The sequence below is a fragment of the Schistocerca cancellata genome, chromosome 3 (assembly GCF_023864275.1).
Source record: "Schistocerca cancellata isolate TAMUIC-IGC-003103 chromosome 3, iqSchCanc2.1, whole genome shotgun sequence".
Classification (NCBI taxonomy): Eukaryota; Metazoa; Arthropoda; class Insecta; order Orthoptera; family Acrididae; genus Schistocerca; species Schistocerca cancellata.
The window spans coordinates 542,812,585-542,827,298 of NC_064628.1; the positions used below are offsets into that span (position 1 = coordinate 542,812,585).

General features: G+C 40.8%; 1 protein-coding gene across 1 annotated transcript in view; it reads right to left on the reverse strand.

Moving 5' to 3' along the window:
• LOC126175371 (protein lava lamp) overlaps window positions 1–14,714 on the reverse strand; it is a 166,539-nt gene that overhangs the window by 87,137 nt on the left and 64,688 nt on the right. The window contains exons 6-7 of the mRNA XM_049922138.1: window positions 13,490–13,712; window positions 777–885 (exon numbers count right to left, since the gene is read on the reverse strand). Coding sequence (XP_049778095.1) covers window positions 777–885; window positions 13,490–13,712 — 332 coding nt within the window. The remainder of the gene's footprint in view (window positions 1–776; window positions 886–13,489; window positions 13,713–14,714) is intronic.

Genomic DNA, 14,714 nt, shown 5'->3' on the forward strand with positions numbered 1-14,714 from the left:
TTTATGTTCATGATAAGACATACAAACAGAAGAAATGTCTGACTTGGGGACAGTCAAGTACCCAGATGCTGAGTATACACTACAGCATGACTCATGAGACGTGAGTGCCTGCTCCATCACATAAGCTACTTCAGTTCTCCAACTTAGTATTAGTTTCCCTGAACTACAGAGACACGAATTTACTTTCGAACATAATGTTGCACCTTGTCAATCTCCTAGACTTAATATTCATTAATATCACCTTCCCTCTTTCCTCTCTTCACCCTTTTATTACTCTTGTCATTGGTAGAATTTCATTATGAACTGCATTAATTTTAAACCTTCTGTATCTTTATCTTTCTCCTCTCTTTCATTTTGATTTTCCCCTGCTCTTCTTTTTTCCTACTTCTTAACTGCACTATTTGTTCCACTTCCAAAAGCCAGGCATAGTTTTCCCTATTTTCAAATGTTTCTACTGGCCATTTTGTTGTCTTATAATTTTTTTCTATTTGATTTGAATACTGGGTTGTTTTACAATGAAACATGTACGTCACATGCTGGGTTCAACTGCCACTCTTTATAATTTGTTTGTGGCTCATGTGAATGTGACACAGAACACAACAAAATAAACACACACACACACACACACACACACACACACACACACACACACACACACACACACACACACACACAGACACCATAAACCACAGTTCCACAAGCTATATTTACAGCACCTTTTTCCAGAAAAAGAACCCGACCCTGAGCACAAATTTTCCATTGGCTTTTGTTTTTACCTTTCAGGTCATCAAAGTCTACCAGATGTAACTGTAGGTTACCTTTATCTTCTTCAAGCTCAGCAATTCTTTGATGCAATAGCTCGATATCTTCATTACTTTGTTGAATCTGGGAGCAAAAGAAAAGGTGAAAAAATTAGCCTTTTCCTTAATTCTGTCACAATAAGTTACTATTTATTACATAATTTTATGCAACAAAATTGAAATGGCTGTGACTGTAGTAATTTAAATAAATATAATTAGATTCCATTTCAACCACAAATTACCTTATATTCAATCATACCCAGTTACATTTTAAATCCTGTGCATCAGTCTTTGGCATCCACAAGTGTGCCTTTATACGATTTATGTGTCAGTGAGGCAAGTCATCTAAACACTGGATGTACGAGCAAATCACAGAATTGACAAAACATAGTGCAAGTTGTTAAACAGTGTGTTGCCACACTGAAGCAAGAAACTATAAAACAATGCATGTAGATGCTACAGAAACCAGAGAATCTGCAATTGAATCAGAAGGATCTGAAATGTTACTATGCATAATTCATGACTGAATGCAGAGCTTTTATCATTTCATCTTTCTAATTTATTGAGTTTTTAATTTTTAATACAAAGAGAACTTACAAACTAAGCGATGGTGAGAATACTAAAACTTCATAAACAAACACCTTGTAAATGGTAGAAGTCAAAGTCAGCCCAAAATTAATATGGAAAATTTGAATGGCCTGCAGTGGTTCTTCTTCATGGGGGAAAATAAAAAGAAATTGAAATAAAACAAGATTGTGTGGGAAATTGGCAAAATAAATATTTAGTAACTTTCATTATTTTATCCGTTATGGTTAGAGAACATCACAGTTGTTTTTATAAATTAGCACGGATCGTAAAAGAGAATCAAACCTCTCTCTTAAAATATGTAGAGGAGAGCTTTTCATGAAGTCATGCTGCTCCCTGAGATAAACTAAATCATTATATAACTCTTCAGGCTTTCCCGGCAAGATCTTGACATGTGGAATAATCAGGTCTACTGCCGGATGTTTGTGTCACTCTGGCAAAATATTTCGGCCACGTAACTCATTGCCTTCTTCAGGTGCTACCTGAGACTGCGTATTGGAGAATCTTGTCCAGTATTTATGCCCAGAGTGCGGTGGGTGCTCTCTTTGCCGTCCACACCCGCCTGGCGCTGCTTGTAAGGTGTTGTCTCTTCCCTGGTGCTCCCTCGGATGTCCGCGCCCGACTTGGTCTCCATCTGTGGTAGCTCTCTGAGGCCAATCCTTTGTCGGGCACTCTGTTCACGGTCCGCGCCCACCTGGCGCAGCTCCTGAAGTGTTGGCACTTCCCTGGTGCTCTGACGGTCGTCCGCGCCCAGTTCGTCCATCATCTGTGGTCGTGGCAGCTGCCGCCAAGGCCCGTCCCGCGTGGGGAATTGTGTTCGCGGTCCGCGCCCGCCTGGCGCTGCTCCTGCAGTGTTACTACTACTTGAGGAGTTTCTTGCTTCCTTTTGTTGGGCCCTGATAAGCTCTAGAGCCGGACTCCACGCCGAGCTGAGCTGGTAACCACTGTCTCGGTTTATTAGGTTGTCTGTGATCTTGATCTCGATGGCCTCCTTTATGACACTGTCCCAAAATCTTGGCATCTGTGTCACAATTTTGGTGTTGTTGTAGTCCATTGAGTGATCAAGCTCCAGACAGTGCTCTGCTATGGCAGATTTAGTTGCCTGTCCGAGTCTGGTGTGCCTCTGGTGTTCTTTGCACCTGATGTCCACCGTCCTGGTTGTCTGGCGAACGTATGACTTTCCACACTGGCACGGAATGTTGTAAATGCCTGGTTTACGTAGCCCCAGGTCGTCCTTCACACTCGCTAGCATTGTCATAATTTTGGAGGGTGGACAGAAGATACTCTTGATATCATATTTTGAAAGAATTCTGCTGATCTTTGCAGAAACAGGTCCAGCATATGGCTGGTATGCCACCTTCTTCGCTTCCTTGATTTGGCCACCCAGATCCCCCAACATTAAGCCCATCAAACTTTTAGGGATGTAATCAAAGGGTCAGTTCATTGCACAAAATCTTGCACTGGTAATGCTTTTGCAATTATGGACAGCTATAGAGGCAACATGGCTCAATTTTTCTGCAGTGAACTTCTAGCGACTTGCCGAGTCCATGCCACGTCGAGTTGCTGCAATCCACTGGGCAAAAGGAGATCTGGCATGATATCAGGAGGTATCCAAGACTTTTTGTCACCTGAGTGAGTAGATTTAGCTTCTTCTGGGTTTTCTTAATAGCATATTTCTTAAATTTCGTGCAGTTTTTTCCTCTAGTTACGAGTTTTAGTCTCATGTTTTTGTTACTATAAAGTGTTGTCAGGCAGTCTGTAGTGCAGTTTTCATCTCTGCTGAAGAGTTAGCTTCACAGCTCATAAGGTGTCAGCCTCCACTGGTGACACATAAGGTGGTTACCAAGTTGAATATCTATGTTACTGTCTGTGTTTTTATAGTCAATTCTTAAATACTAATACTGGAATGGGTAGGGTGTGGGCAGGCTACGTGCGAACGCAGGAGCAGCTGGCCAAAGTTTATGAATGGCTGAATGCTGTTTTGGCTACAGTCAGTCATATCCAGGCAGTTGGCTCAGGCTGTAGCGGTGACAGAGAATCTGGCATGTCGCATGAGACACATCAAATGTCTTGTTTTGCTCACAGGCTCTGCTACTGAGGTACCCCCTAGTGTCCCCAACATGGTGGATCCATCCTCTCTGGAGGATGAGTGGCAGGTGGTAAAGCAACTGCGTCACTTTAAGTAGAGGGCTGATGTGGAGGCTGGCAATTTGTCCTTGACCATTCGCCCTGCGAATGGACAGGTAGCCACTCCTTCAGCCATGTCTGAGCAGGCGCATGGGGGAAAAGGGTTAACTAGTTATCAGAAGCTCCTACACTGGGAGTGTTATGGAACCCCTTAGGTAGATAGTATTCAGGACTGGAAATCTGAGATGTAGAGCTGGCCTTGCCTATGACTTTTGAGCACGCAGGGTGCACTTGTCTGGAAGTTGTGACTCACATCGGCATCAACAATGCCTGTCACTTGCATTCTGAGACCATCCTCAGGTCATACAGGTGGCTGGGGTAGGTGATGAAGGCTGCTGACTTCATGTGCAGGGTGCAACCAGAGCTCACAATTTGCACCATTGTTCCCACAGTTGATTAGGAGCCCTTTTGTTTGGAGCCATGTGGAAGGTCTTCACCAAAGGCTTCACCAACTCTGTGATGGACTTGGCTGCAGATTTCTGGACCTGCCTTATTGGGTGGGGAATTGCAGGATTCACCTTGATAGGTCAGGGGTGTACTACACAAATAAAGCAGCTACTAGGGTAGTTCCATTGGAAGTACTGACGGCCTTGGGAGAGCCAGTCTTGACAAAACTCTACCATCTGGTGAGCAAGATGTATGAAACAGGCGAAATACCCTCAGACTTCAAGAAGAATATAATAATTCCAATCCCAAAGAAAGCAGGTGTTGACAGATGTGAAAATTACCAAACAATCAGTTTAATAAGCCACAGCTGCAAAATACTAACGCGAATTCTTTACAGACGAATGGAAAAACTAGTAGAAGCCGACCTCGGGGAAGATCAGTTTGGATTCCGTAGAAATACTGGAACACGTGAGGCAATACTGACCTTACGACTTATCTTAGAAGAAAGATTAAGGAAAGGCAAAGCTACTTTTCTAGCATTTGTAGACTTAGAGAAAGCTTTTGACAATGTTGACTGGAATATTCTCTTTCAAATTCTAAAGGTGGCAGGGGTAAAATACAGGGAGCGAAAGGCTGTTTACAATTTGTACAGAAACCAGATGGCAGTTATAAGAGTCGAGGGACATGAAAGGGAAGCAGTGGTTAAGAAGGGAGTAAGACAGGGTTGTAGCCTCTCCCCGATGTTATTCAATCTGTATATTGAGCAAGCAGTAAAGGAAACAAAAGAAAAATTCGGCATAGGTATTAAAATCCATGGAGAAGAAATAAAAACGTTGAGGTTCGCCGATGACATTGTAATTCTGTCAGAGACAGCAAAGGACTTGGAAGAGCAGTTGAATGGAATGGATGGTGTCTTGAAGGGAGTATATAAGATGAACATCAACAAAAGCAAAACGAGGATAATGGAATGTAGTCGAATTAAGTCGGGTGATGCTGAGGGAATTAGATTAGGAAATGAGACACTTAAAGTAGTAAAGGAGTTTTGCTATTTGGGGAGCAAAATAACTGATGATGGTCAAAGTAGAGAGGATATAAAATGTAGACTGGCAATGGCAAGGAAAGCGTTTCTGAAGAAGAGAAATTTGTTAACATCGAGTATAGATTTAAGTGTCAGGAAGTCATTTCTGAAAGTATTTGTATGGAGTGTAGCCATGTATGGAAGTGAAACATGGACGGTAAATAGTTTGGATAAGAAGAGAATAGAAGCTTTCGAAATGTGGTGCTACAGAAGAATGCTGAGGACTAGATGGGTAGATCACATAACTAATGAGGAAGTATTGAATAGGATTGGGGAGAAGAGAAGTTTGTGGCACAACTTGACCAGAAGAAGGGATCGGTTGGTAGGACATGTTCTGAGGCATCAAGGGATCACCAATTTAGTATTGGAGGGCAGCGTGGAGGGTAAAAATCGTAGGGGGAGACCAAGAGATGAATACACTAAGCAGATTCAGAAGGATGTAGGTTGCAGTAGGTACTGGGAGATGAAGAAGCTTGCACAGGATAGAGTAGCATGGAGAGCTGCATCAAACCAGTCTCAGGACTGAAGACCATAACAACAACAACACACCAGGGTAGCTGAGTACTTGTGGAGGGCACATGGGGTTTTTTAGGCTATGTGGTAGGTTGAGGTTCTCTGATGAACATTCGCCAGACAACTTGCAGATAGCGATATCATACCATGCTCAGAGTAAAGACACTTCGATTAACAAAATTTTATCAGTTAATTGTCAAAGTATTCGTAACAAAGTTCTCAAATTTACTGCCCTCCAGGAAACTTCTCATGCTCAAATTATTCTGGGACTGAGAGCCGACTGTAGCCCACAGTAAAAGGCTCAGAGATATTTAGTGATTTATGGAAAGTATATCGAAAAGACAGATTAGACACCATAGGAGGGGGTGTGTTCACAGCAGTTCACAAAAATATTATCGCTAATGAGGTCAAATTTAAATGTGACATTGAAGTTATCTGGTCACGCACAACAGGTCTAGGTGAAATCCAGTTAATTGTTGAATGTTTTTACCAACCACCCTGCTATGACAGTTTTAGAGTCACTAGCAGAAAGTCTATGGTCAGTAATGCAGAAATACCCAGATCATGCAGTATTAGTTGGAAGCAATTTTAACATACTGAGCACAGACTGGGAGATCTATGGATTCACTGCAGTGGATACCGGCAAACATTGTAGCAAAGTTATTTTGGACACATTTTCCAAAAACCTTTTTGAACAGTTAGTTCGAGAGCCCACATGCAATGGAAATATTTTAGACCTTGTAGCTACAAACAAGCCTGATGTAATCGACAGCATCATTATCGAGACAGGGATTAGTGACCATAATGTGATCATAGCAACTTTGGTTACCGAAATTAATAAATCAGTCGAGAGGGCTAGGAGAGTATTTCTACTAGAAAGAGCAGACAGACAGTTGTTAGTATCTCACTTAGACAATGAACTGACATAATTTAGTTCCTGTATGATGGACGTAGAGAAATTATGGGCAAAGATTAAATAGATTGTAAATCATACTCTGGAGCTGTAAGTGCCGAGTAAGTGGATTACAGATGAAAAAGACCCACCGTGATTTAACATCAAAATTTGAAAAATGCTGAGGAAACAAAGGTTGTTGCACTCTCAGTTCAAAATGGAATGTGCAGATGATGACAGGCTATAGCTAACAGCAATTTGTGCACCTGTAAAAAGATTGATGCACAAAGCTTACAACAACTACCACTATCATACCCTAGCAACAGATTTTGCCGAGAACCTAAGAATTCTGGTCCTTTTTAAAACTGCTAAGTGGGTTTAAAGGCTTCTATCCACTCATTCATTGACTAGTCTGGTGTGGCAGTAGAAGATAGCAAAAGTGAAGTCGACATTTTAAATTTCACATTTAAGAAAACATTCATGCAGGAGAATCATACAAACATACCATTGTTTGACCATCACACAGACTCCCGCATAGAGAAAATAGAAATAAGCATCTCTGGTATAGAGAAACAACTGAAAGAGCTGAAAGCATTTAAGTCTTCAGGTCCTGATGGAAACCTAATTTGGTTTTACAATGACTACTCTACAGCATTTGCCTCTCACTTAGCTTGGATTTATCATGAATCTCTAATTTGCAAGTCCGAAGCAAAAGTGCAGGTGACTCCAGTATATAAAAAGGGAAGAATGAACCCACAAAATTGCAGGCCAATATCTTTAACATCAGTTTGCTGCAGAATCCTTAAACATATTATATTCTCAGTTTGAATATAATATACTTACTTGAGAGGGAAATGCTTCTGTCCACAAATCAGCATGGTTTTAGAAAGAATCACTCATGTGAAACTCAGCTTGCCCTTATCTCACATGAGAGTCTCTGATCCATGGATGAAAGGCAACAGGCGGATTCCAAATTCTGAGATTTCCATAAAGCATTTGACACAGAGTCACACTGCTGGTTGCTAACAAAAGTACAAGCATACACAATAGGTTTGAATGTACGTGAGTGGCTCAAAGACTTCTTACATAACAGAACCCAGTATGTTTTCCTCAACAGGGTGTGTTAATCAGGGACAAGGGTATTGACAGAAGAGCCCCAGGCAAGTGGGACAGGACCGCTGTTATTTTCTATATACATAAATGAGATAGTGGCCAGGGAAAGCAGCAGTCTGCGGCTCTTTGTTGATGATGATGTGGTATGTGAGAAGTTATTGTTGTTGAGTGACTGTAGGAGGATACTAAATTGACTTAGACAAAATATCTAGTTGATGTGATGAATGGCAGCTAGCTCTAAAAGTATAAAAATGGAAGTTAATGCAGATGAGACGAAAAACAAACCCATAATGTTCGAATATAGTATTAGTAGTTTGCTACTTGACACAGTCACATTTATTAAATATCTATGTGTAATGTTGCAAAGCAACACAAAATGGAATAAGCACAAAAGGACTGTAGTAGGGAAGGCAAATGGTTGGATTTGGTTTATTGGGAGAATTTTAGGGAAGCGTGGTTCATCTGTAAAGGAGACCACATACAGGACACTAGAGGGACCCACTGCTGAGTACTGTTCAAGTGCTTGGGATTTGTACCAGGTCAGATTAAAGGACAACACCAAAGCAGTTCAGAGGAGAGCTGCTAGATTTGATACCAATAGGTTCAAACAACACACCAGTATTACGGAGGTGCTTTGGGAACTCAAATGGGAATCACTGGAGGGAAGGTGATTTACTTTTGAACTCGCATTCAAAGCTGACTGAAGAACAATTCTACTGCCGCCAAAGTCCATTTCATGTAAGGACCATGACAATAAGATTAGAGAGATTAGGGCTCATATAGAGGCATACAGAGTCGTTTTTCCATTGCTCCACTTGGGAGTGAAATGGGAAAGGAAATGACTAGTAGCAGTACAGCGTGCCCTCTACCATACACCATACAGTGGCTTACGGAGTGAGTATGTAAGTGTAGACATAGATATTTTGTGAAGATGAACATGCCTTTGCACTATACTAGCTTAGTAGTTAAACTAAGTGTCTGACCTGTTGAAGAAACAAAAACGTTTCAGTAGATATGGGTCCACAAACAAACTATTTGTGAACAACTGTGAATGTATGATTATATGCCATTTTATTTCAGTTTGAAAAGTAATCTTTTCAATTACGTTCCCATCTAACTGGTCTCAAGTTTCACCCTTGGCTCATGGTAAGGGAATGTAGTAGATACATGATGGGACAATTGCACATTATGCTGCTGATGCAAGATGACACCTAACAAGCCAATATTATCCAAGATGTATACGTCCAAATTTTACATTTTCCTTATCTTCCATCTTGTTTCCTTCTATCAGTTTTCAGTGTGAGTAATGGTTTATTAACACCAAATTGTTTCTAATCAAACCTATATCTGATCTGATTCCCTCAGATCAACTGAATATGAGAGATGGTCAGTTACAATTCTGCTTATAAAATTTTGTACATGTCCTTGTCAGTTATGCACACATAATTAATTTGGGCAAAGTAATGAAATATATACTTATGGTAATCAAAATAATGGAAATTTCTTAGTACATTTGATAAACGTGGCACTCGATGTCCTCCAGTCTGTTGTACAAAAAGAAATCCGTTATGATTGGAATGTATAGTGACTTATTCCAAATAATTTATGCCGTACAATGCAATGAAGCTCTTGGTTGCAACAGATATTACAGAGGAGAAAATCTGCTCTAGATTTTATGCTCTACAACTGAGTACATATGTTGTCTGTCATGTTTAGCTAGGCCAGGGTAGATGGTTAAGTTACATGCAAGTTTGTTACACCACACATAAACATACAAAATTTAATGACTATACCCTTTCATACAATAATACCTTTGTTACACAATACATTTAGTCACATACAATATTCCTCGGCAGTAATTCAGCCTAAGAATATAATAATAAATGCAACAGAATGGTAGATACCCTCTTAAACAGCATTTGTACTCAGTTAAATACATAAATTTCCTAACACGTGAAGCATACATACACCATAAATGATATAGGGAGGAAAAAGTGGAGGATAGCCCAGTTTCTCTCTTTCAATATCGTGTTCTGTGCATTTCACATTTTCAGCACAATGTAAAAGCTTGCAGGGAAAGTGTGCCATTACTGTTTATCCTGCCAACCATCATAGTATGATGGTGGTATTAATTCAAATATATTATAAAAATGTGTGTGTGTGTGTGTGTGTGTGTGTGTGTGTGTGTATTTTCCACATTTAGGTCTGAACAACAGGACCAATTTAGCAAAACTTGGTATACTTATCCCTTACTGTCAGGCAACAGTCGCTGTGGAAGGTAAGAACCACGCACCTATCATAGTTCAGATGATATGACATCATACAGAATGAGGTGCCTGAAAAACTGTCACATTGTGCATGAAATTTAAATTTACACAGAGGTGACAAAAGTCACAGGATACCTCCTAATGTCATTATCAAATCTCCTTCTGCATAGTGCAGCAATTTGGTGTGTTACTGACTCAACAAGTTGTCGGAAGTTCCTTGCAGAAATACTGAGCCATGCTGTCTCTACAAACATCCACAATTGGCAAAGTGTTGCCAGTGGAGGATTTTAAGCAAAAAATGACCTTCTGGTTACGTCTCATACATGTTCAATGGGTTCATGCCGGGTGATTTAGGTGGCCAAATCATTTGCTCCAATGTCTAGAATGTTGTTCAAACCAATCACAAACATCTGGGACCTGGCAGCGTGGAGCATTGTTAAGGGAACATGAAGCACACGAATGGCTGCAAATGATCTCCATGTAGCCGAACATAACCATTTCCACTCAATGATTGGTTCAGATAGACCAGAGGACCCAGTCCATTCCATGTAAACACAGCCCACACCATTAGGGAGCTACCACCAGCTTCCACAGTGCCTTGTTCACAACTTCAGTCCACGGCTTCATGGCGTCTGCACCACACTCTAGCCCTACCATCAGCTCTTCCCAACTGAAATAGGGATTCACCTGACCGTGCTATGGTTTTTCTGTCATCTAGGGTCCAACTGATACGGTCATGAGTCTAGAAACGGCGCTGCAGGCTATGTCATGCTGTTAGCAAAGTCACTCGCGTAGATCGTCTGCTGCCATAGCCCATTAACACCAAATTTAGCCACACTGTCCTAACGGATATGTTTGTCGTACGTCCAACATGTATTTATAAGGTAATTTCATGCATTTTTGCTTGTCTGTTAGCCTTGACAACTCTATGCATAAGCCACTACTCTCAGCCATTAAGTGAAGGCCGTCGGCAATTGTGTTGTCAGTGGTGAGAGGTAATGCCTGAAATTTTGTAGCCTATTCACAAACACGTTTGATTTGATACTTTGGATTTCGGAGTGTTGAATTCCCTAATGATTTCTGAAATGGAATGTGTCATGTGCCTATCTCTAACCTCCATGTCATGTTCAAAGTCTGTTAATTCCTTTTATGCTGTCATAATCAAGTCCAAAACCTTTTCACATGACTCACCTGGATACAAATGACAGCTCTGCCAATGCACTGCCCTCTTATACCTTTGTGTACATGATACTTCCACCATCTGTTTCTGTGCGTATCACTATCCTATGGTGTTTTGTCACCTCAGTTTATTGCTACTTTGGTACTAACTCTATTCGCAACATATTTCGCTGACAGTATCCGTATTTGCCACTGAATGTACTTACATAAATATATCATTGTAAGACACACAGTTCAAGAGATTCGATGTCGTAAACACTGAGATATGTTGAAAATGCCATGTCATGCATGAAGTTTTAATACATTTATTATTTGCTACTAAGACACTCCTACACTTGAGTCAACTTAAGGAAATACCTGACACCTGGCAGCGTTTTTGACAGCTTTCAACTGCAAAGCACAAAGAGCTGTAGGCAAGAATTATAGCTGTCTACAGTGAGGAATAATATCTCTTAATTTGTATACTGTACTTATACATTTGCACGTAATGTACATTTCTTTGTAATACTGTTTCATAATTTCACATGTGTTTTCACAAATATAGGGATACTTCACTACAAACACAGTTAATTTCCAACAGAAAACTGGAAAAATGAATACCAGGGCAATGCCAGGTTTGCCAGCTGTTATTAAACAAAAAAAGGTTCTTGTGGTCAAACTTTATTAGTGATTGTACCCATACACTGCCATGCGACCTCATGGTCTCCCACACATTTCCTTTTTCAATCAGTGCAACAAACACTGACAACTGTATCAGGTCCCTGCAACAAAGTAATCAAGCAATGCCTAATGGCTATATCAGATGAATATGACTAATCACAACAAGGTTCTTTAATGGTCCAAAGATGGTGATACCATTCATTAGCAGATCAGGTGTCAACCTACAGCAATTGTGAATTTTGTGGCATTGTGGATGGGACATGAAGTATTTTGCTTACATGGTGAGCTGACACCTTGCTCATTCCTCTCTCTTTCGGTCACTGAAGAATCATCTGAGTGGCTAGTGATTCATATCCAAAATGGACATATTATGGCCTATCCTGGGTTAGCCAGCTTGTCAAAGTAATTGTTGCCCACTGACAATGTGTTCAGATATCAGGGGCAGATTAATGAAGTTTTGTGGGTGGGGGCATTTACCTAGACGAGAAAGAACACCCAGGGGTCCCCTCCTTGAAAGTTAAGGAAAAACCTTCAAAAATACTGTTTAAGGCTGTTTTGATACTTAAAAATATCAACAAATTGCAAAAATGTGTTTTATTTTAGACAAAAAAGTTTTAAATTTCTTGAAACGTGTAGCATTCACAACCTTTTTCTGAATAACTTCTTGTATATAATTGTTAACACACACCAGCAAGCTCATAAGCCTGCACAGAGGTGCCAGTTCAATTCAGTTCTCACACACACACACACACACACACACACACACAGCAATTATATAATTGTAAAGCATGCCACTATGGTGTTTAACTTTGGTGCAGATTACAAAAATTACTATCTGATTTTAATTTAGTTTCAACTCTCGAAGGGGGCGATCCCCCCCCCCCCCCCCCCCCAATCTGCCATGTCTGAAATAGTGATTGTTGTTGCTCCCAGTGCGCAGTTAGCAGTTCAGTACAGGCTCTGTGTCTGAGCTGGCATTAGTCAGACGTGCTTGCTAAATGGACTCATGTGAAACACATGGTTTTGGAAGTAATGGATTCTGTATAATTATTTGTGTCACATTCTTTGTTCTGCAACCTCATGTTATTCAGCTCTATTCAAACAGCAGTAGCAGTACAGAGTTTGCTACAATCTGTTCTGTGGTCAGCTGCACTCGCTAGTGTGTTTTTGCTTTGATGATCTGTGCTGTGTTCCGACAGCTGTAGTTTCAGTGTAAGTGATTAAGAAGGTATTGTGGCACATGGGACATAGCTCAAACTGGATGTAGTTAAATTGTTTGAAACGAGTAAAAATTTTGGCAATAAAACATATGCAACAGGCTATGGTTTGCTAAGAACTGTTCTCACTCAAACCCTAAAAAGTATTGTGGCACATGGGACATTGCTACAATGGGATGTAGTTAAATTGTTTGAAATGAGTAATAATTTTGGTAATAAACCATAAGGTACAGTCTGCAATTTGCTCAGAACTGTTCTCAACTGAACCTGATATTGTTTGACTTCTAAAAAGTACCAGCAAAAGATTAGCTCCTTGGAGTGGAGAGAGTAACAGCACATCAGGCAGTTGTGTTATATTACCAAATAATCACATTATTAAAAACCATACTATCTTCATGACTACCTGCAGAATGTAGTTTGTCTATGAGAGCTCTAAAAAACCTCTTCTTCTGCAGGAGAAAGGTATCTGAGGATTTTATTTTTGATTGTCATCATCTTAAAAGCCACCCCACTTCCATCCATCCATCCATCCCCCCCCCCCCCCTTTCTCTCTCTCTCTCACACACACGCACAAATATATGTGAAAACGGAAACAAATTAAATGTTTTCACCTTGTTTTCATGAATAACTGATTTCAGGCTACTAATCTCATTGTTTGCTTTCTCAAGAGCCTCTTCTAATGCTCTTACATTATCAGTTAGATGATTTTCTTCAGACTGTTTCTGTAATTCAGATTGCAAAAGAACAACTTTCTCTTGGAGCTCTGCATTCCGAGTGCTCAGCTCAAATCTTGTTGATTCCAGCATCTTGTTTCTGTCTTCCATCTGCTGTAACCTGCGGAATGAAAAGCAACTTACTAAAATAAAACTTTAAAAAATATACATGACTGCTGCATGATATGATACCTGCACAACAGAACACACAGTAATAGCTCTGCATTTCTTTTGCATCTACATCAATACGCAAAAAATTCACACTTAAATGTTTCCGTGCTTTATTATGCAGTGACATGCATGTGTAATTTAAAAGGCAGTGCTATGTCGTCTGCAGAGGGCACTTCAGTCTTGTGTGTTTGTGAGATTTCACAAAAAGCAGGAGTGGTGACTGAGAAAACAGCCATGAGACACAGCGCCAGACACTACAGATTTTTCCTGACATTCCCAAGATGATGAACATGACCCTAGAGGACATCCAAGTCTTGTACAGACATTGGTCAGCACATCAGCGATCAGAGGGAAGCATTGGAGCCATGCCAGGCGGGTGTGAACCGGAGACGGAATACTCACGTAGCACGAACCGATTACGGAGCGCTCAGCAAGAGACAGAAGTGGAAATCGAGGAAACAGCCACGATACAGAGCACCAGACACTACAGATGATGACTGCGAACCCAGAGAGTGGCCGAGCCGGATGCGGATGGCAGTGTGAAAACCAGTGGCCAGAGGGGCCCATGGGAACCGGGCCTGGCGGGTACGGATCGCGGAGGGAACACCCAATGCAGTGTGGGCTGACTAGGGAGTGCCTGGCACCTTACAGGCATAAATACTGGACTTGGTCAACTCGAGGACCATTATCGGGTAGCATCTGAAGAAGACAGTGTTACACTGTCAAAATATTGTGTGAGAACGACCCGAACATCCGGCAGAAGTCCTGTTTTTTCAAAATATCAACAGATTGCCAAGTAAGCCTAAAGAATTACAACACTACTCATGATGGAAACATATTGCATCTAATGGCAACAAACAGACCTGACCTCTTTGAGGATCGCCATAGCAAAACTGGTATCAGTGACCATATCGTGGTTGTGGCAACAATTATTATCAAAGTACAATAGACA